Source organism: Podarcis erhardii (assembly GCF_964252035.2).
Source record: "Podarcis erhardii genome assembly, chromosome: 15".
Classification (NCBI taxonomy): Eukaryota; Metazoa; Chordata; class Lepidosauria; order Squamata; family Lacertidae; genus Podarcis; species Podarcis erhardii.
Genome location: NC_138505.1, coordinates 10851410 through 10872305, shown reverse-complemented (window position 1 = coordinate 10872305; position 20896 = coordinate 10851410). Strand labels below are relative to the sequence as shown.

General features: G+C 41.9%; 1 protein-coding gene across 3 annotated transcripts in view; it reads right to left on the bottom strand.

Annotated features, from left to right (window-relative positions):
• PACS1 (phosphofurin acidic cluster sorting protein 1) overlaps nucleotides 1-20896 on the bottom strand; it is an 80296-nt gene that overhangs the window by 25086 nt on the left and 34314 nt on the right. Inside the window, exons 3-14 of one of the 3 annotated variants that reach the window (XM_081840901.1) lie at nucleotides 20121-20210; nucleotides 17698-17823; nucleotides 16722-16866; nucleotides 12472-12563; nucleotides 11075-11155; nucleotides 9949-10005; nucleotides 8988-9148; nucleotides 5883-5976; nucleotides 4899-4979; nucleotides 4672-4787; nucleotides 1639-1777; nucleotides 229-336 (exon numbers count right to left, since the gene is read on the bottom strand). In XM_081840901.1, coding sequence (XP_081697027.1) covers nucleotides 229-336; nucleotides 1639-1777; nucleotides 4672-4787; nucleotides 4899-4979; nucleotides 5883-5976; nucleotides 8988-9148; nucleotides 9949-10005; nucleotides 11075-11155; nucleotides 12472-12563; nucleotides 16722-16866; nucleotides 17698-17823; nucleotides 20121-20210 — 1290 coding nt within the window. Of the gene's footprint in view, nucleotides 1-228; nucleotides 337-1638; nucleotides 1778-4671; nucleotides 4788-4898; nucleotides 4980-5882; nucleotides 5977-8987; nucleotides 9149-9948; nucleotides 10009-11074; nucleotides 11156-12471; nucleotides 12564-16721; nucleotides 16867-17697; nucleotides 17824-20120; nucleotides 20211-20896 lie in introns of all 3 variants that reach the window. The other 2 variants (XM_081840899.1, XM_081840900.1) reach the window with 2 other exon arrangements.

The window sequence follows — 20896 nt, the reverse complement described above, 5'->3', positions numbered from 1 at the left end:
TATTGTTTTATTATTATTAAATAATAATAATGACAATACTTTTCATTCCTTAATATTTGGGGAGCAAGTCTAGGTTTCTACAGGCAAAGCTACATTCTGCACTCAGAAAATGGAACAGTTAGGGACAACAGCGCACATTCTTTTTTCCAATTTACTTAATTCTGTTGACCAGAGATTGGGATGGTGCAAAGAACAGGACAGACACACGGACAGCAACAACCTCCTTACCTGTCCTTGCCAGTCAATAGTATTCACTAGGATGATGTTTTCTGGCAGGGCTGAGTCTGACACTAAGATTTGATTCAGCTGATCATAAACAATCTTGCGAGGAATCTGCTGGGGGAAGTTGCATGGTTTTTTAAGCATGGTTCATTGACATAACTCCTAACTCAAATATAAAGCAAAATAATCTTATCTCCAACATGGAGCAGGAAGGTATATGTCATGAGAGGGAATGGGGAGAGAAAGAGAAGCATTCCTCTTATTCTTGCTGTATGACAATACTTCTAAGATCACCTTTTAATACTATGGGATATTACATTCTCCCCCACAACTTATTTACTCCTCAGCAGGTCACTATAATTTGAGAAATGCACATTCCTCTTGCCTATATTTATTGGGCAGGTGAAGGGGAAAATACTTGTAGCCCTTGTGGCTGTAAAAAAAAAAAAAGTTCAACATAAGTGGTTGGTATCTGGAGAAAACTCAGAAAATAAAAAGAGGAGGAGGAGGAGGAGGAGGAAGAGGAAGAGGAAGAGGAAGAGGAAGAAGAAGAAGAAGAAGAAGAAGAAGAAGAAGAAGAAGAAGAGGAGGAGGAGGAGGAGTAGTAGTAGTAGTTTGGATTTGATATCCCGCCTTTCACTCCCTTTAAGGAGTCTCAAAGCGGCTAACATTCTCCTTTCCCTTCCTCCCCCACAACAAACACTCTGTGAGGTGAGTGGGGCTGAGAGACTTCAAAGAAGTGTGACTGGCACAAGGTCACCCAGCAGCTGCTTGTGGAGGAGCGGAGACGCGAACCCAGTTCCCCAGATTACGAGACTACTGCTCTTAACCACTACACCACACTGGCTCTTTGGACAAGCTTCCAAGTCTGAGGGATAGTGGGGGGAAAGGTTTCGTGTCTCTCATAACAAATGCTCCTAACCCTTTACTAACCATATAGCTCCAATCTCCTTCTCTTCTTTGATTTAAGTTTAGAAGCAAAAATTCCAGTGCGGTGATTAGAATGCTAGACTAGGAGATAGGAGACCAGGGTTCAAATCGTAAATCAGTCATGAAGCACCCTAACACGACCTAGGACTAGCCACTGTCTCTCAACTTAACCTACCTCATAGGGTTTTTGTGAGGATCGCATACATGGCTGAGAACCATGTATGCCACCTTGGAGCTCCTTGGAGGAAAAATGGGATGTAAATGCAACAAACAAACAACTTTGCCTACTTGATTCAGGATCTCTTTAGAGCTGAATACAACTGGAAAGATACTGCAGTACTTCAAATAAGCTTACAGCAACTAGCTACCCCAACAACAGTTGGCTTTTATCAAGTCTGTATTTAAGGAACGCCACCTCCACTCCTCCTCCAAAATTGGGGAAAGAGTGTTTAAGCCCCAGAGCTGCAATCTCTGAATGCTGGTTACCTGTGTACTATGACCCAGATCTGGTGACCTTTCACTGTCCGAACTGTTGGTTCTTTCACTGAGGGGTTTTGACAGCTGACGCTCTTTGAGTGGGGTGCTGCGTTTCTGCCGGGGCGTGTGCGCAGCACTGTCCATTTTGCTGTGAGCGGTAGAGAAACAATGATATTAATGCCTCATCTTCTCCAAACTTGCTGAACATGGAAAGAAGAATGCAAACCATGTTATACCTGCAGGGGAACACAGAAACTTTGATCCAAAGTCATTGCAAAGAAACTAGCAGAGTCTCAGAACTAACTGATCCCATCTTACATTTAATACTTGTAAGGAAGCAAGCCAGTCAGCCAACAGAGCCTTGGATTTTTTTTCTAGCTCCACTAAGTTGAGACAATAAATTATTTGCAAGGTTGTGTTTGTGGCTGCAGGCTTACTACCATAGTGTGACACCTAATATCTAACATCTTACAACCCCCAAAAGTAACACACACTGCCAAGTTTCTAGCCCTCATTACTGCAGAGAAAAAGGAACACCCTTAAGGCTATATCAGCTACATAAAGTGAATGTTAAGAAACATAAGGAACCTGGTGGCAATGGGGGAGAAAGAAAAATGCACACAACCTTGGGTATCAATTACTGCAAGTTCATGATATGGAGAAAGAGAGCAACTCTCAGAGGAATCACAATGCAAGCAGGTAGAAAAACAGCTGTAGATTCAGTCTTGAATTGGATGCTACAAGGAAACCCCCCTCTATCCAGTGACATTTCCCAGAATAGTAATGAGCCTGAGGGAGCCTGAAGGCACATCCAACCTTCTGCTGCCATCTGAGGCATTCAGCAAAAGGTGCAAACTGAAGGACAAAACCATGTGCCTCATTCTGAGAATTTGCTGCCCTCTGGAAATAAGTGGATCATAGAGCTGCCACCACCGCTGAACAAGGAAAAAAGGAAACAAAGAGAGGAGGAGCTGAGCAAACAAACATATAGTGCTGCCAAGCATGTCTGCTACTAAGCATCTGCTTTGCAAAGGGAGAAACAGGAGGGGCTCTGGGAATGTATCACTTTTGCATTTAAGCAGTAGTCATCTGCTGCCTCCCCAAGCACCACAGACAAAGGCAAATGTGGCACATTTCAGGTAACAACCAAACAGCAAAGACTTCTAACAGAGCAGAGCACTTTGGGGTCAAATTCTTACCCAGGTGCCTGAGTCGCAGGAATTTAGCTGAAGATGCAGCGTTTGCTATCAGAAGCTGAGTGCTGAACTCTTGTGATTGAAGAGTCACTACTAGCCACAAGAAAACTGAACAATTCAACTGAGAAAGACATGAGGAGCAACGGGTGGTGAAGGCCCAGTTCTATTGCATCTAGCCCATGGTTTCCATTCCTTGGCCGCACTCCCACAGTGCAACATTTAGGCTTAGCACAAGTGAGGCCTTCCTTCTAAAGCATAACTGCCATTCTGGGAGGAAGGAGGAAGGAGGTGGGAGAAGAGGAATGGAATAGGGACAGTGTGCAAGGGACAGTGTGAAATGAATGGAAGGCTGATGAATGGGGTGCATGGAGGGATGGGTTTAAGTGTGTGGAAAGCTGCATGGGTTTGCCTTACCCACTAAGGGAACACAGCTCTTGGGAGAGGGAAAAGATTCTCCATGCATGACATATGGGCAGCTAGAGTCACCCTCCTCACCCCCACCCCAAAAATATATACATTTCCATGAACATTCAGAATGCACAAAAGGGTGCACGTTATTGAGCAGCCACCAGTCCAGTGAATCTTTCCATGCTCACCCACTACCATTGTTCGGTAGCGAGCATTCACTGGAGAACACAGAATGAATCAATCTTGGGAACTGTATTGTATATTAAAGGAGGGAACGCGCGGAAGGGAACAGGTCGATTTTAGGGGATGGGAAAATATTTTTAAAATTGGGCTAATGATAATAAGTTCAAAATCTGGGATAAGAACTTGCTGAATTTATTTCTAAGAATTGGAATACAAGAGGGGGAGGGGAGGGGAAGTCCTGGAAAGATGTTATTGAAAATAAGACTTTAAATTGGGATGTTTTGTTCTTTTTATTTTGTTGTAATTGGAAATTTCTAATAAATATTATTTTAAAAAAAATGTATGTTATGGACATGTGCAATAAAGTCATTAACACATGAAATGATAGCTTCCTAAAAAAAAAAAAAGAATCAATCTTGGGAGAAGCAGGTATGGTTACTCAGTGCTGATGGAAAGCATTCTGAAAATAAACTCTGCCCTTATGCCTTGTTATACCTCCCCTCACCTGTGACCTGCCCTGGGCTGAGTTTCCTCTTCATTTATACAACTCACCCCTTTCTTCCATTTATGCCTTGACAAGGCTACGTAAGCCATGCCACTTTCCAACCCCTCCTCAAAACCCTCCTTTTCTGCACAGCCTTTGGTTTACACCCCACCCCCAAGTCCTCAGCTCCTATTGAAATGAAGCCTAAATATGTGTGTCTGCAGTTTGCTCATATTTTATTCAGTGCATCTTCCATTGTCCCTCGCTGTTGTGACTTAAAAGTTCATTGAGGTAAGGACACCCCCCCCCCCTTTGTGTTTCTCAAACCAATGTGGGGTAGTGTATGTATGCAATCTAGGTAAATTACTCAGGAACAATTTAGTAAAATCTCCTCTTTTCAAGATAGCTAAAGAATTTGATGCTAACCTCCCAAGAAAAGATGGCAGATGCTCTTCAATTGCAGGGAAGAGGAAATGGCCTTTTTTATCCTCATCTTTATCCCTTTGGCAAAAATACAAGCTACTAGCTTCCCTGCCACAGGAATTTCAGCTATACTGTTGCTAAAGGAAGGAAGGGATCTGTGGCCCTACAGATGTTGTTGGACTACAAACTCCCATCATCCCTGACCACAGGCCATGCTGACTGGAGTTTATGGGAGTCCAGCAACTTCTGCAGAGCCACAAATTCCCCAACCTTGCTGTAGCTGACAGAGTGCTCTGACCAATTTTCAGAATAGCAATATGTAAGCAAGCAAAACCTGATGCATACTACCTAGGTGATGCCATGCTCTGAAGATCTCCCTTGCTGGTCTTCATAGGTGTCTTGACTTTTTCTGGGATGACCAAGGTGGTGGTTGAGTCTCCAAATGTATCCTGACCGTTTCCTTCCTAGAGAAGGGAAGAGGAAGAGCATTCAGAATAAATATTAGTCATAAAAGTAGGTGGTTACTGCTGTTAGCAAATGTCCTCACCAATAGTATAAAGGACAAATGTACCTACCAGTGTGTCTCCTTCGTTGATACTGTCATCTGCGTTTTTATTCCGGGTAGGTTTCAGTTTGTCCCCCATGGATGCTTCCATCTGGATAAAGAACAGTATTGGAGAGAAATAGGGGGAAAATGAAAAAAAGCAAGCTGTGATTCAGAAGGATCATGTTTACAATCACTAGGTGATTTGTTGTTTGTGCAGATTATAAAACTAGGACCTTTTTACTTCCTAGCATTGGAAATGACAACAATTGATCCTTAGCATCAAAGGTAAATCACCCTTCAAATCCCTGAGAAACCCAGTTTCCAAACACAAGTTTCTAGTTCTTCAGGAAGGGAACTTGTGTTGGAGTCAGAAGGAGAGGAAAGGCAAAGAGTTTTGAGATGTCATGTGGCCCTGCAGTAGTTGTTGAACTACAACATCCATCACCACTGATCACAAGCCATGCTCTAGAGGGGAGTTTTCTATGAGAAGAGCCTTCAGTGCTGGGGCAAGTTTTCCCATTTTCTTTATTACTAAGCTTTAATTGCAGGATTAACAGCACCTAAAGGAAGGGGAGAAGAGTTTCAAAGAACTGCTTCCAAATTGCCCTGCTGTCCCATCCCCTTTTAAATATTAAAAATAATAAATATGAATATAAATCACAGGAACTGTTACACCTGGCCAATTTGATCCCTTCTACACACTCCACCCTTCATTGGAATACAGGTGTGCATGCACAGCTAGAGGCAGATTGGGGTTCATCTTAACTTTGCAAGCAGCATGTAGACAGAAGACAGACCAATATCGTTCATTTGAGACAGGACACAGCAATCAGTTCACAACAGTGGTTCTGAAAAACATTGTTTCCACATGGACACAACCAGTAGAATATGGTAATACTTCTTGTAAAAGGCTGAGATTAGTTTCCTTCTAAATTAATTACAATTCACCATAATCATAAGGTTGGTAGAGTGAACAAGAACTATCTATGGCTCCCCCATCCTTGTGACTTACTGGGCTGGTGGCATCCTTGCCGAGGCTCCCTTTGCTGTTAAGGCTTCCAATTTCAGTCTGGGAGCTTGACTGTGACATTCCCTCAAAGAAAGGCCTAGTATAGAACAAAGCAGAGAAATCAAGAGGGGAGTAGGGAGAGACATTATTACAGGGGTCAGGGTAAAAAGGCTGACTGACATTCTTAAAAAACAATGTAGTTAGATCACAGCAGCTATTCGTCTCCGTTTAGAACTTCCACCTGCATTAATGGCGGAACAAACCATGACTTTCTTTTATAGATGATCTACAACAGGGATGGGAAACTCTTTTTATACACACCTCTCTCTGGTCTCCATTCATGAAAGGAAGAAGCATTATCACAGTTCAAGAGCAAATTCCAGCCAGGCAAACATGTTTGAAGAGGCTGTGGAGCAGGGACAGTAAGAGATGTGGCACAGACAGAGCCCCAAGTGACAGAGAGGCCTGGAGGGTTGCATTCAACCCTTGGGCTTGAGGTTCCTCACTCCTGTTCTACAATGTTGTTTACTCCATCCGAAGGGCTGAAACTTGACTTCTCAAGTAGTACAGTGGGGAAAATACTACTGCAGGAAGCCTCTGCCAAATTTTAACTCATCACCCCATTGTTTCATTTCTTTATAGCTGATGACAACTCCAAACTCTTGGTTCAGAGTTCTGATTCTGATAAACATAAAATGGGGAGCCGAGGCAGAGAAAATAAGCTATTTGGGACAAACTACAGCTCTGATACCTTAATACAGGCATTGGAACCTTTTGATAAATCAGGTCCACATTGTGCATGACAACTTTCACCTTGATCCTTCCCTGTTGGGTTGTTTGCTTGTTATAATCTAACCCAGGAAGACTCATCTATCAGGAACTAAGATTTCTAAAGAACAGGAGGGGGTTTCCTAAGGAAGAAACCTGGCTTCAGGAAAAGGACAGAAGCTGTCTTGTTACTAGGGAGAAACTGGATCCTTTTCAGCTGTGAGATCATTTTCACCAGACAACCCATGAGAAAGTTGCTTCTGCTGGTGCTGGTGCAGACTTCCTTCATAGTAACTTGCATGCATTTTACTCTCTATTGGGAGCTCCTGTTCTGCTATATTGAAATTTGGTGGGGTGTTCATGGTAGGGGCTACCAAGGACCTTCTAAAGAGTGGCATGGGTAGTTTAGAAATGCCACTCCCTTTCAGATTCATTTTTCGCTATCCTATTCCACAAGACATTTGGGACTTTATTAGTTTGTAGGAATCAACTTTCCTGATCAAGTTTTATCTTTCTGCTAGGTGTTTGTTTGTTTGTTTTTAGTTTACTGATGTTTAATTAAATAATAACAATCAACTTATCTGTATTACATTTGTGTCACATCATTATGTATTTTGCTTTTATTGCGCTTGCTGCCTAGTAAATAAAAACTGCTTTCTAACGTAACAAACCATCCTTGGTTGAAAAGGGGCAAGATACAAATAGCTAATACAAGTGTGCAGTAGATATGGTTGTGTTTCTTTTCACTTTTTGTTTTCTGCCTGGTCCACTAGCTACAATTAAACAGTGGTAATGTGGCCTCTAGACCCAAATGGCATGCCTTCCCAACCTAGCAAAAAGCAGCTGTTCCTTCTCTTTCATCATCCACATCCCAAAGAAAAATGTTCTGTAAGCCTGACTAACATTTAGCTGACTTTATTATACACACACGTGTACGTGTGTATAATAACAAAAGGAAATTAAATATATTTTTAAAAATCAGCTTTTTTTATTTTATTTAGCTGACTTCTTAAGCATTCAGTTCAACTGGATAGGGGGTAGAGACATAGGGAGACTGGCTTCAATTATCTGGGTAGGAAAAACAGGAAATCAGAATGGCTCACAGGCAAGCCACACATGCTGAAGTTGGGATCAATTGTTTTTTGACAGAACTGTAACATAATCCAACCACAAAGATTAAGCTTCAATTTAAAAGATAATCACTAATATGATTCTGTAAAAGGAAAGGAAACGGTAGAAATGCAAATCCCAAAATCAGGGAGGGGTGCAAGATCCACCCTTCAACACACACACACAGACACATACACACACATAGAGAGAGAGAGAGAGAGAGAGAGAGAGAGAGAGAGAGAGTGTGTGTGTGTGTGTGTGTGTGTGTGTGTGTGTTATGGAACAGAATGACTGCACAGGGAGCTGAGTGGGTTGGCAGCTACAGTGGAAGAATCCTGTTGGAAGAGAATGTGTTTCCTTAGAATGGAGGCCAGAGGAAGAACTCTCCCCCTCGCTGCCTCAATTATGCACAAACTTCACTTTTCTTTTTCCTATTGCATGCTTAGAACTACAGAACAAGGTTCTGCACACTTCATGCAGCCATCCAAATACGACAGGGAATGGAATTTTAAAAAGACTCAGAGTGCTTGAAAATAATCCACCCCTAAAAGTGGACAAATCTGAATATATGTCATGCATGTCAACAAGCATATCACACAACATGCACATATTATTTTCCACATAATTCAGCTTTATGAAAATCTTGGGGCTTTGTATTTTATAGTTGCTGGGTCTCAAGGTGGCAGAGGAAAGCTTTAACAACAGTGGGCATTATTGACAAAAGGTTCCAGAATCAAACCATAGAAGTCAGACAACACTTTCCCAAGGGCTGATATCTGGTTAAATTTTTGGGGAAAGTGCGGCTTATATTCAAGCCAATCTGGTACCTCACCACCACCAAAGATACACAGGCATGCCACCCTCAAGAACAATACACAAATGTAATTTTTAAAAAGATGTCCCCATTTATTATATCCATTTAACAAGGGCTGATATCCCAAGGGCTGATATCTGGTTAAAGAGCCCTAAAATTTTAACAGCTGACAGCAACCCTGTATCATCTTTATGCATAGTGATGCATTCTGTCGCCTCATTCAGTCAAAAATAGAAATCTTTTTGATGTTGAAAGAAAACAAAACTTAAGCATAGTCACTCGGGCTTCAGAGTTTTGTGGAAGAACAACATATCAGCAATTTTATATCTCGCACAGGAATCTTGGTTCCCAACTCTGACACACACACACACACACACACACACACACGTGTGTCCAACTTATCCAGTCACACTTACTTGAGTTTTGGCTTTGGTGTGCTGAGGATGCTCTCTGTATCTTCCATCTCAGGGCCACTGTCACTTGGGTTGTACATCTCCAAGCTATCATAGAGCTCATCCAGATCCTCTTCTACCTCCCGAATCTGCTCCCTGGAGACATGTTCCAGTCCAAAGCCGACCTGTTAAAAAAGACAGTGTTACCAGGGTGCTCAAAGCTCCTATGTTCCAAATACACTGCTTCCTATTCTTTAAGACAGGCCCAGAATTATTTGCTTCTCAGAGGGGCAACTTTCTGTTAAGTTCCATGCTGTATCTTCTTTCTGCATAGTGATGCAAATGTGTGGTATCTGAAACTGGGGCATTGCCAAGCAAGCATCAGTCAGCCAAACAGTTTCACCTGAAAACTATTAGCAAATCTTGTGTCTTCCTTCAGATCACACAAAACTATATTGCTTTGTATTCTTAAATAGATAAGCAACAGACACATCTTATAATGAAAATACAAGACAAAAACAGCAAGGCAAATCATCTTCTGATTGTACCCACGCATGCAGACACCTGAACCATACTTTCCAGAGGTAAAAGGAGCTCCTGCTACTATGATGTAAGCAGGGTTCCTCCTGTTTTCTCCAGGCCATACCAATAATCCCAAATCTACCCTCATAAAACTGCTTAGGAACTTTGGAAGCTGCCTTATACTTCCAAAGTAATCCATCTAGCCAGTATTGTCTACACTGACTGGCTTCAGGGGTCTTTTCTCAGCCCTACCAGATGCCAAGGATTGAAACTGGGATCATTTCCATGCAAAGCATGTGCTCTACCGTTGAACTTCAGCCCTTCTCTTTAGACCAAACATTGCCAGCTACATTTCATGTGGAAATTGTCATCATGGAATACACACTTATTACCACAGTTTTTCTGTAAAATAACCAGGAACCACACTTACAGGAATCTAGACCATAAATGTTGTCATACCTACCTCATCTGATACCTTGAACCGCTTCAGTAAAGCCACAAACTTCTGCTTAATATTTGGCTGCTGTGAAAAAGAGGTACCATTTACTTATTAGAAAGGCCACCTATCAATTGACTAGGACAGGGACAAGCAGAGTTCTTGAGACACAGTGCATGATGAGTACTGAGGCTGGGAGAGTGAAACACACACTGAAAATCCTAAGGCAATTCTCCCCACAATTTAGCATCCCAACCACAGAACATGATGGTAGCAGATTTGTCAGAACACCACACCATATATAGCTGAAACCAAGTACCACAGTGTGTTCAACAAGTCCATAAACCTACACCAAATGGGAGGGGGAAATAGTAGCTCTGCAGAAAAATGCCAGAAAAAAACACCTCTGCAGAACCTCTGCATTACTCAAACTCTTCTTCCAGTAACTGGTCCAGAGCAACACTGCTTAGCTTGCAAACCTGATAAGAATGCAGCTCTCAACAGTTCAGCTTTAAAGCGTACATATTTCATGAAGGTAGCTCAGAAAGTTAGTTCTCAAAGACTCATCTTCAAAGCTAAGCATTAAGGAGCAATGCATACAAAGGGGGGGGAGGGAAGATCTTATAAGTGCTTAATTTATTAAAAAGCAGGTCAAGACTGCCTGGAAACTCTGCTGCTACCCCCTGAGGTGTGGCAATGTGGTGGTCAACTAATGGTTGTTCTCATTAAGCTCTGCTTGAAAAAAGCTCACAGATTCTTTTTGGTAGAGTATCGAAACTCAACATCCAAGGTCAGCTACTCATTCTGTAACTTGGTACTAAAACAAATCTGGTAACAGTCAATTAGGCAGGTATGGCTGAATACCAGGCATGGGAGACTCCTTTTTAATACAGCTTCTAATCACACACAAACCAACAGAAGTTTGATATTTGGCACATTGTGGCCACACAATACAGGAGGTAAACATTTGCTCTTCTTGAGGCTATGAAGCATCTTCACCTCAGTGTGTTACAGCCACATAGTGGGTCTCACCTATGCCTGGTCTCTTGGGATTACCAAGCAGACAGATGCAGGATGGATTGGAAGATGGGGGGGGGAGAAGAGGCAGGCCCCAAACTCCTCACCTGACAAGTCCGCTTGCAGTGCTACTCACCCGAGTAATTGCAGAAGCTGAGGTCAGTTTCCTCCTAGTCTTTTTCACCTTCCTAAGGTCCTCCTCTTCATAAAACAAATCCTAGGGGGTGCAGGGGAGAAACCACTTCAGAACACAAAGAACACCCAGCCACATAGTTATTAATAAGGTCATCCAAAGCAGGACAAAAATCTCATTCTTTGCCCATGAAATGTTAGGGATACCAGGCTTGGCATTTTGATCTGGCTTCGAATGACCTGTGTAGTTCTACCTCATGAACACAGCCAGACATGAAAATTCCAAGATGGCCAACACTGGCCAAAGCTACTTAGGAAGCCTACGTATTTTATTCTCAGCCATTCCTATTCTGGATATTAACTGGTAACAGGTTTGCTTCTTTTGTCTTTTAGTTAACCTCCTCAGATCTATGACACTTTTGAGTCAGCCTTCAGTATTAGAAATGCCATGGTCTTGTCCCACTTTTGGGTTGATGTAGTAACAGAAAAAGAAACTGTAACAAGCTGTTCTTTATCAGTGGATCCATTAGTCCCTCCTGCTGGGTTATGTTAAAGATTCAACTTTAACAAACAACAAGAGTTGGTTCTTCTTTTCCTGAATGCTGCTCATATAACATTTGCTTATAATTTGAAGAATTCCTGGCCTCCAATATTGGTTGGTTGGTTGGTTGAATAAAGCATGGGGTATAGTTTTATGGTCAACCAAACCATCAAGAGAGAAGGCAGACAGCATTATGATAAATTGGCTGAAAAATTAATCACTTTTGTTATCTATTAAGTGAATAAGGTTCAGGAATATATAATGTGATACTCTTTGTTGGGAGTGCATTAAAGCCACATTGAATTATTTTATATTGCAAACAAAGCCAAAGGAATAAAAATAACATATAGTTTTGTATTCTTTGTATACTGCATAAGTGAAACTACTTTGTTAGAGATTTGTAGTGCATGATACAGTTAACCACTGTTTGTTGTTGCTGTTTTAATTATTTGTGTTATTATGATAATCTGGTTTTTGTGTTCATATGGTATTTGTATAATTTTGGTTGGAAGACTCACTTTCCTTTTTAAGTGCCATACAGCCAACTCCCATGAACTCTTTTCTGCTACACTTTGTTCTTTCTAATCAGCTTACATCAGGATTTGGTGAGCAACTATTTTCAGAGGGCTCACCTGGCTCCTCCTCGGGTTTCCAACTCAGCTTTAACAAACAGCTAGAAAAGGTTAAAATGAATCTAATGCAATAAGGGATATTGGAGAGGGAAGTAGTACACAGGAACTGTGATGTAATCATCTGTGAACAGGTGTCAGAGTTCCCAAGTTCCTTTAGGAGTCTGCTGAGCAATCCATACTCAACATGCCCTCACAGAAGGGACTGACTAGGTGAAAAGAGAAGCTTACCTGTCCATGTAGGGGGTCATCACTCCCCTCCTGTTCAGAAGAGAAGCTCTCCTCTTCCTCCTCTGAATAGTTGTCAATGTCAGGAGAGCGATCTGGAGGATAGTTTGAGAGTTAAGAAATGCCAACTTGCCAAACTTGCAAATAAACTGAATATATTTTCACACGCAAACTGGAGTCAAAGCTGCCCCAGTGTGAAGGTTCAAGGGACAAAGGTCATGCAAATTCAGCAGAATGTAAAGCAAGAAGGCAGCTGGTTGTTGAGTGGCCAGCATGTTGTGCGCCATCAGAATATGTAACTTCCCCCCACTTTTCGTTGGTCGTCTTGTCTTACTAATTATACATGTCATGAAAATCAGTTCTAGGTGGTTTCATGGTGGATTAGTAAAGTGTTTCCTGCATATGGCACAATAAAGTGGTAGAGTCCCGAGGTGTACCACTTCAGGGTGCAGGTGAGATATATCCCTTTTTAAAAATTCTTCTCTTATATAAAAAAAAATCCAAGTACTTAAAAAGTTTATTTCAATATGTGCATGCTGCCTTTCTGTGCAAAGTCCTCCCAAGGCAGAAAGCATAAAACAAATAGAAAACTAACTAAACAGGGAGTGAGCTGGATGCATCTCTCTCTGATACTAGTTTTGTTTTTCCACTTGCAGGGAGGAGGGCACTGTTATCAACTCAGACAGCAGGTGAGAGAACTCCCCCTTTATGCTCTCCAAATTAAGCAAACAATCTACCCTTGTTACTTCACGATCCTATCACTTCACTTGACTGCTTGTGCAGACTAGATTAGATCTTAATTTTTGAACTGGCAGGAATGCCAACAATTTTAACATTCACAGAGTCCCAGAAATACAACAAACACATTAGGTGAGCCAGTAATAAATAGAATCGCTCCATTAGTACTTGACAGTAAGCCATAGTTAGGAACACCACAAAGAAGCAGCTTCAACTCATGGTTTGTTTAGAGAAAATATGAATGATGAGGACTGGGCCACATATAACACTAAGCCAGTTGCTCTATCATTTGTTTTTCAGCTCCAGGCAGGGCAAAGCAAAATGGGGATAACTGAGGAGTTTGCACTAGCATGCTGCTTGCTGGCAGGAAGCCTTAGCTTGTTTCTTACTATGGCTTACTGTGTCCTTCAAATCAAGCCAATATGAGCCTTTTGAATCATAACTGAAGAACATGATATTTCTTTACCGTATCAGGGAAATAAAGCAACCGGAGGGATCTGCATTTAAATATTCATCCAAAGGGTCAATTCAAGTCAGACCAGACAGCATAAGTAGCTATGAAAATCATTGCATCTGCATAGCCCCCATGGGTGACCTCAAACTTGATATTTCTCATTCACACTGACACCTCATTCATTCTTGAGGATGGGGCTTACCAGCAAAACAGCACAATTCAAGATTCACAACTGCCCTCTCCAATCAGCCAAATGCTCCATCAAGCCTAATACATAGTCACCAACAGCAAACATTTCCCAGATATTTAGGGGAAGTAATTAAAGAGACTATAAACGTAGGCTAGAGTTATTATTTAGGCAGACATTTCACAAATGAAATCTGCTTTTATGGTAAGCCTGACAAAAGCAGATCCCCCTCTCTTTTCAATGTGTCCATGTGCCATTCAAGTGACTTCAGCTATATGAATGAGCTTTACAATTTGAAGTTGCTTGTCTGCTACATTCAGTAGGGATTAGGAAATGGAAGTATATTATGCTGGCCTTAGTGGGATACCATCTAACACACGGGCTTAAAGCAGACTTTGAATCTGCTTGACTGCTGCCCCTTCAACTCAGACCTAAGTCACCAAAGTCTATCCCCAAGTCTGGCAGTAGGTGTTGCTTTTAACCAAGCTTGAATCCTTATTAGTGAACAGTATTTGAATGACAGGCTTTAAGTCTCACAAATGCAGACTAAAAGGACAATTATGCCCAAATCCAACCCCATCAGCATCCTTCTCCCTGAAGATGGCCTACATGGTTTAGAAAGAATACTGGGCTGGGTTTGCAGAGATCTGGGTTCAAATCCTTTCTCAGCCAAGTAGCTGATCACTCACTCATTCTCTAATTAGCCTAACTCACAAATTGGTTGCAAGGGTAAATATCATAATACCGTATTGGCCCGAATATAAGCCGCACCCGAATATAAGCCGCAGCTTTAAAATTGGAGGGAGGGGGGAAAGAAAAAAAAACCTAAAAATACCCGAATATAAGCCGCTCCATTTCTTGCTGCTCCTGGCTGCATGCTGGGGGGGGGGGTGCACAGCATTGCTGACAGCCTTTCCCCTTCCTCGCTGTCTCCCTTCCCAGCCTTGGGGGAGAGGATGGGGGACTACGCGCAGGGCAGGAACCACTTCACCATGCTCCTGCCACTGTTTGCCCTGTGCTCCTGGCTGCATACCGTACGGTCGCAAATAAAAGCCGCACTTTAACTTTTCATGTCCAGAATTTTGGGGAAAAGTGTGGCTTATATTCAGGCCAATCTGGTACCTCACCACCACCAAAGATACACAGGCATGGCACCCTCAAGAACAATACACAAATGTAATTTTTAAAAAGCTGTCCCCATTTATTATATCCATTTAACAGTGGATATTAGTTTACTGTATCTTGCGTCTTTCTCCACTATAAAGAGTATAAGATCATTTTTAGATTAAAACTCTGACACTATGCAACTAAGTGAACCCATTTCCATTATTCTCAGATAAAGGCAGGAGCCTAGTGTAATGACTTCATCTCACTTCCCAGCTTTCCCTCGCATCCGGTCACTCACAACATTGCTGGTAATAAACCCAAATATCAGAATAAATCCAGCACAGAGTCTACATCTCCATCAGTTTCCTTAGCAACCAGATTTATTGCCTAGGCAGCCATCCAGGAGGGAGTAGCATAAAGCAGAAAAATCCAAGACAGAAGGCTAAATATAGCAGTGTTTGAAGGAATTAGGTTGTATTGTCAAAACAAGACACAGCAAGAGTGGACATTACTGTACTAGATCCAAAAAGCATTGGGATTGCTCTCCTGAAAAATTGCACACTTTAAGACTAACAACTGAGCACAACACAGGCTGCCAAGCAGCAGCTGTAAGCCTGCTGCTATAAGCACTCCTTTGCTTTCACTGTGCCTCAAGCATCCAATATTATTGGCACTAGGACAATTTCAACCACAGCAGGGAATCCAACACAAGATCTCCTCTGCTTTGTATGGATACATGTATGCACTGGAGAACATACGAAGTTGACTTATAACCAAGTCAGCCCAGTGCTGCTCACTCTGATTGGCAGCCCACTGACTGGCAGCAAATCACTAAGATCTCAGCTACAGGCTTTCCCTAGTCCTGCTAACAGATGTCTTTTCAACTGGCGATGCCACAGATTCTATCTAAGATTTTCTGCATGCAAAGGCAGCCCTTAGCCACTGAGCTATGGCTTAGCCAATCAGCACAAGACAAGAGGGGAAAACCAACAGAGCAGAATGCAGCTTTGCTGGCATAGCAGCTATATAACCCTGCACATGGGCAGAATAAGCCAACTGTATTTTGGAAAGACACAGATTTATAATTTCATTTGGGCCACATTTATCACTCCCAACCTAAAGTAGTTTAATAGGCATGGTCTCCCTCCCCGCCACAAGGAACTGTGGGAATTGTAGCTGTTAAGAGAATATTGTGAGTCCTCTCTGTAATAACTTTATGTGTCCCATCCCCTTCTCCTGCTCCACCATAAAGGACACCCTAAACATTTGGGTGCTGTAGAAACCAAAGGTGCATACTCAGATGCAGCATACAACAAATTTCTTGTGAAAAAATGATGAATCATATTTCAGTCCAAATACTGCAGATATGTTTGGGTTTGCTTCTGTTGAGAAAAGGTTGTTAAGATGGCCATGTAAAAATGGTTGCTCACTCTTGGTTCAATACAAATATCCAAGGGAAGCAGAGCAACTGCACCAGGAAATCAGAAGCAGAAAGCAAGATACAGGGGTAGAAGTCTGGACAGAGAACCTTCCTGTATCTAAGACCTGGAGTTTCCCATGGTGTTTTTATATTGTAAACTGCTCCATGATCCTCAGATGAAGGGTGGAATAGAAATTAAATTATATAGAATGGTAGTATACAAATTAAAAGTGAAAGAAATGAAATGAAATGTTGACAACTGTTTGAGGACTGTGTCCTGCATTAGTACATGTCAACTACTGGGACTGCTCAAAATCCAGAAAGTCAAGTCTTGCAAACATTCTTACCAGATAATTTTGATTTTAGTCCTTCATGATCTATTGGTTGACTGGACAGGGAATAGATTTTAATTTCAGCAACAGGGACAGAAACATCTTTCACGTTACTGTGGAGTCCCAGCACCAGGGCTCCTTCACTTGGATGCTGCATAACCTGGAGAAGAAAAACAGTACAATTTCAGGAATGCAGCCAGAAAGCTTAAATAGCAGAGAAAACAACAGTAGCAAAGTGGCTAGATGATCTGATTACGTTTCCTGAAAATTGCAAAACTAAAACGCACAGCAGGCAATTATGTAAGTCAATCTACTAAAGAAAAGGGAATGTTACAGCAAGGAACATGAAGCACACACCAATATGAGCTAAGACAAAAAGCTCAACCAACTGGGAAAGCTCATTCTTGTAAAGGGGGCTAAACATACAAAATAGTGACAATGGAAGGGAGAAGATAGGCAGTGCTATGGATGCAAATATCTCCAACGTACATTTGGCACAGCATTGCTAGCGACTGAACTTAATTTGCTGAAACCTTTTGCATTCCTACCCAAACACCATGAAACAAATTTACCTCTCTTTGCTTCTCCAAATTATCTGTTTATAGTGCCACAACTTTTGTGGAGGGAAATATATAAGAATGTAGGAAGCTGCCTTACACCAAGTCAGGGTACTTGGTCAGTTTAGCTCAGTACTGTCTACACTAATTAATAGTGATTTCAGACAGAAGTCCCTCCCAGCTCTACCCAGAGATGCTGAGGATTGAACCTGGGACCTTCCTGCATGCAAAACCTCACTGTCCAAGCTTGCACTTCCCCAAATCAATTCTCACACGGTGGTGGTGGTGGTGGGGTGCTCACTTTTTAAGTCCCCTTCAAAAAATGTAACACTTCACAATGTAGTGTGCTTTCCCTAGAAACATTATCCAACTAGGAGGTATAATCAACATCTATTATTTTTCTCAAGAAAACCAGTTCTCCCAACTTCCCTTACCTCAGCCATGTTAATAAGGCCAACAGCTAGAGTTTTGTAGCCCAAAATGGTCCTGTTTTTGTATCGTTTCCTTCGCTGCAACATGATCTGCAGCTTGTTGGCATCTCGCTTCAGGAAGTGGGGATACTGCAAGAGGAACCCAAAGGAAATGGCATGTAAATAAGTTGCAGACCAAACTTGTACAGCAGTAAGTCCCGATAGAAGGAGATCAGGCTGAGTGTAATGTTTTCTTGAACCAACTTTAGTACAAGAATTACAAGTCTTCAGGTTATAGATCGCTCAATACTAATCTGTAGCTATTAACAGCATATATTTAAATAAAAAATATATTAGGAATTTAAACAAAACATATTATCTTAAATCATATCAGCCTTAATTCCCCCCCCTCCCATAAAACAAACCCCGACTTCCCTCAGTTCCAATCTCTGGTTTCTCTATAAATGCTATTATATTGACAGCATATCAAGATGGTCAACACAGTAAGCTTCAAAGCAGTACTATCAGCCAGCTGGCCCCACGTATCTTTCCCCAAACTCATAATCTTTATTAGCTAAAATACTCTCCAGATGATTAGGAAACCGTTTCAAATGGCCCAATCAATATATTCCATTCAATGCATGCCTTCAAAAGGATTTTAAAGTGTGAGGAAATGTCCCATTGTATAGTTGCTTGCCATTTCTTGAGTCAGGAATGACGTTCCAAAAATGGTTGCCACTTCAGTATAAAGGACATGGTCTAAAAATGGATCCAACAACTGTGCAACTCAAAAGCTTAGTTCCCCATGCAAGACAGCTGGTTCAGGAAGAGGTAATGTCTGAACTATTCTGGAAGAAAACTCGTTAAAACAAATTGCACATCACCATCCCCCAAACACCCAGATTCATCACCTCCTGGCTTTGTGATTGCACTGGATTTTACTAGCAAGGAGAAGAGGATAACATATAAATCCTCTCTGTCCCATCTTAGATAAACACTTCAGATGCTTTAAGAATGTAATTCACCCCGTAAACAGCAGTGAAGCTGAACAGTTTAATACAGATTGCATACATTTTACAGTTCTCTACAGGTCCAATGCTTTTTAACACCACGTGCTGAGAAATGGCTATTTATGTAGCATGAAAGGGAGAAAAAGAAGTTGAGCATTTTCCCTGAAGAAAAGGAGCACAGAAGAGAAATCCACTGGAAAGCTATCTTTGACACATTGCATAAGCCTCACATTCTCAATCTGAAAAGCTATCATGCTAGGCACACAGCAGGAAGAGTGTGGCATTGCTTCCTAGGAATATGAAAGTGTGGGTGTAACGAGATTTGAAATTTCACAGCAATCTCTCTTCAAATATCCCCAAACCACTGTACTGTTATTAAGCTTCTCATTTAGAAAATCTGAAGCACACTAACACTATGCTATTTCCAAAGGAGTAGCCATGTTAAACCTAATACATTAAAAACAACAGAATTTTTGTGGCACCTTAAAGACTAAGGATTAGATGCTAAGGTATGTTTTAAAAAGGTTTTTTTTAATAAAGATTTTCTTGGTTCACAAACGTACATGCCTTCTCGCTTTTTTCAGGTTGTACAGTCTTTCTAACAAATCAGTTACATTTGTTGTGAGACATTAGTGTTGAGTACACTCTAAGGTTGGGGAAGAAGAGTGAGGAGAGGAGGGGTGGGGTGGGGTGGGGTGGTGAGGCTTATATTCTTTAATATAGTATACATGTGGCGTTTTGTGTTGGCATCAACTGGGTAGGTTCTCTTTCTATTCATTTATTACATTTCCTTGGTAGTGAGAGGTATGGGGGGGCAGGGTGTGGTTGGTTGGCTGTGGTTGGCTGCAAATGGGTTTGTATGCTTGGGTGAGGTTCCTGGGCATATCAGCGCCAGTTTCTGTGGTGTTAAGTACCACCTGTAGATGAGTTTCAGAATGAGTTCCCTTCTTCTGGCTGAGATGGATTTAAATGGAGGTTTAGACCACATTCTAGTCCTTTGGGTGGGGTTGATTTCATAGCCTATGTCATGCTCCCATTGTTGTTTGATTGTGTCAAGGGGGGTTGTGGGATTTTGGAGCAGTATTTTGTATATTGTGGATTCCATCCCTTTGTCATGTCCCTCTGCTGTCAGGAGAAGGTTTTTGAAGGTGGTCAAGGGCCTAGTGGCTGCTGATTTTACTGCTGGATTGTTTAAGGTAGCATGTAGTTGATGGTGTGTTAGCCAAGGTATTTGGGTGTCCCCTAGCGGGGATGGGGATAGTTTGCCTACTTTTCCCTGTGTTGACCTCATCAGTGGGGATTTTCTTTAGTTTGTTTTAGAGAAAGTTCCTAAGGTATGTTGATGAAGTTTATGGAGAAAGGGTCTTCTATCCCTTCCTTCCCCCAGCAATTCCTCCCCTCTATGCACCCCCATTAATTTAGTTAAACTGTATTTACCTGCAAGGAGAAAGTCAACTGAAGTTCCGTTTCCACAAGTCCACTGACAGGTAAGACAATCTCATTGGACCTCAGAATCCTCTTTGAACCCTGCAACTCGCACAGAACAAGAGGCATGCATCATTGTTTTTAGTTTTCAACATGGGGGTACTTGAGCCCCAAACAACATATTGAAGAAACCGGTAAAAGAACACTAATACAGTGGTGCCCCGCAAGACGAATGCCTCACAAGACGGAAAACCCGCTAGACGAAAGGGGTTTGCTTCACAAAACGAATTTCCTATGGGCTTGCTTCGCAAGACGAAAATGTCTTGCGGGTTTTTTCCCCTTTCCCCCCCTTTTTCTAAGTCGCTAAGCCGCTTATCAGCTGATCCGCTAAGCCGCTAATAGCGCTAATCCGCTAATGGGCTTGCTTTGCAAGACGAAAAACCGCAAGACGAAGAGACTGGCGGAACGGATTCTTTTCATCTTGCGAGGCACCACTGTATGTACTAATTTTTAATCAATCCAGGGAATTGGTCCATTTTCAGCGCCATTTTCAGGCATTCCTCAGGGTGGGTGCTAATATGAAAGAGGCCCTCTGCTTGGTTCCCTGTGACTCCACTTCTTGCAGTGAGAGGCCTGCCAGAAGGCCCTCAGAGCTAGATCTCAGTGTCAGAGCTGAATAATGGGGGTGGAGATGCTCTTTTAGGTATACAGGGCTAGGATGCTAGGCTAGGAACAGTAGGTTAAATTTGAACATGAAGTTCCACATAATGAATTAGAGAGTCCAATGC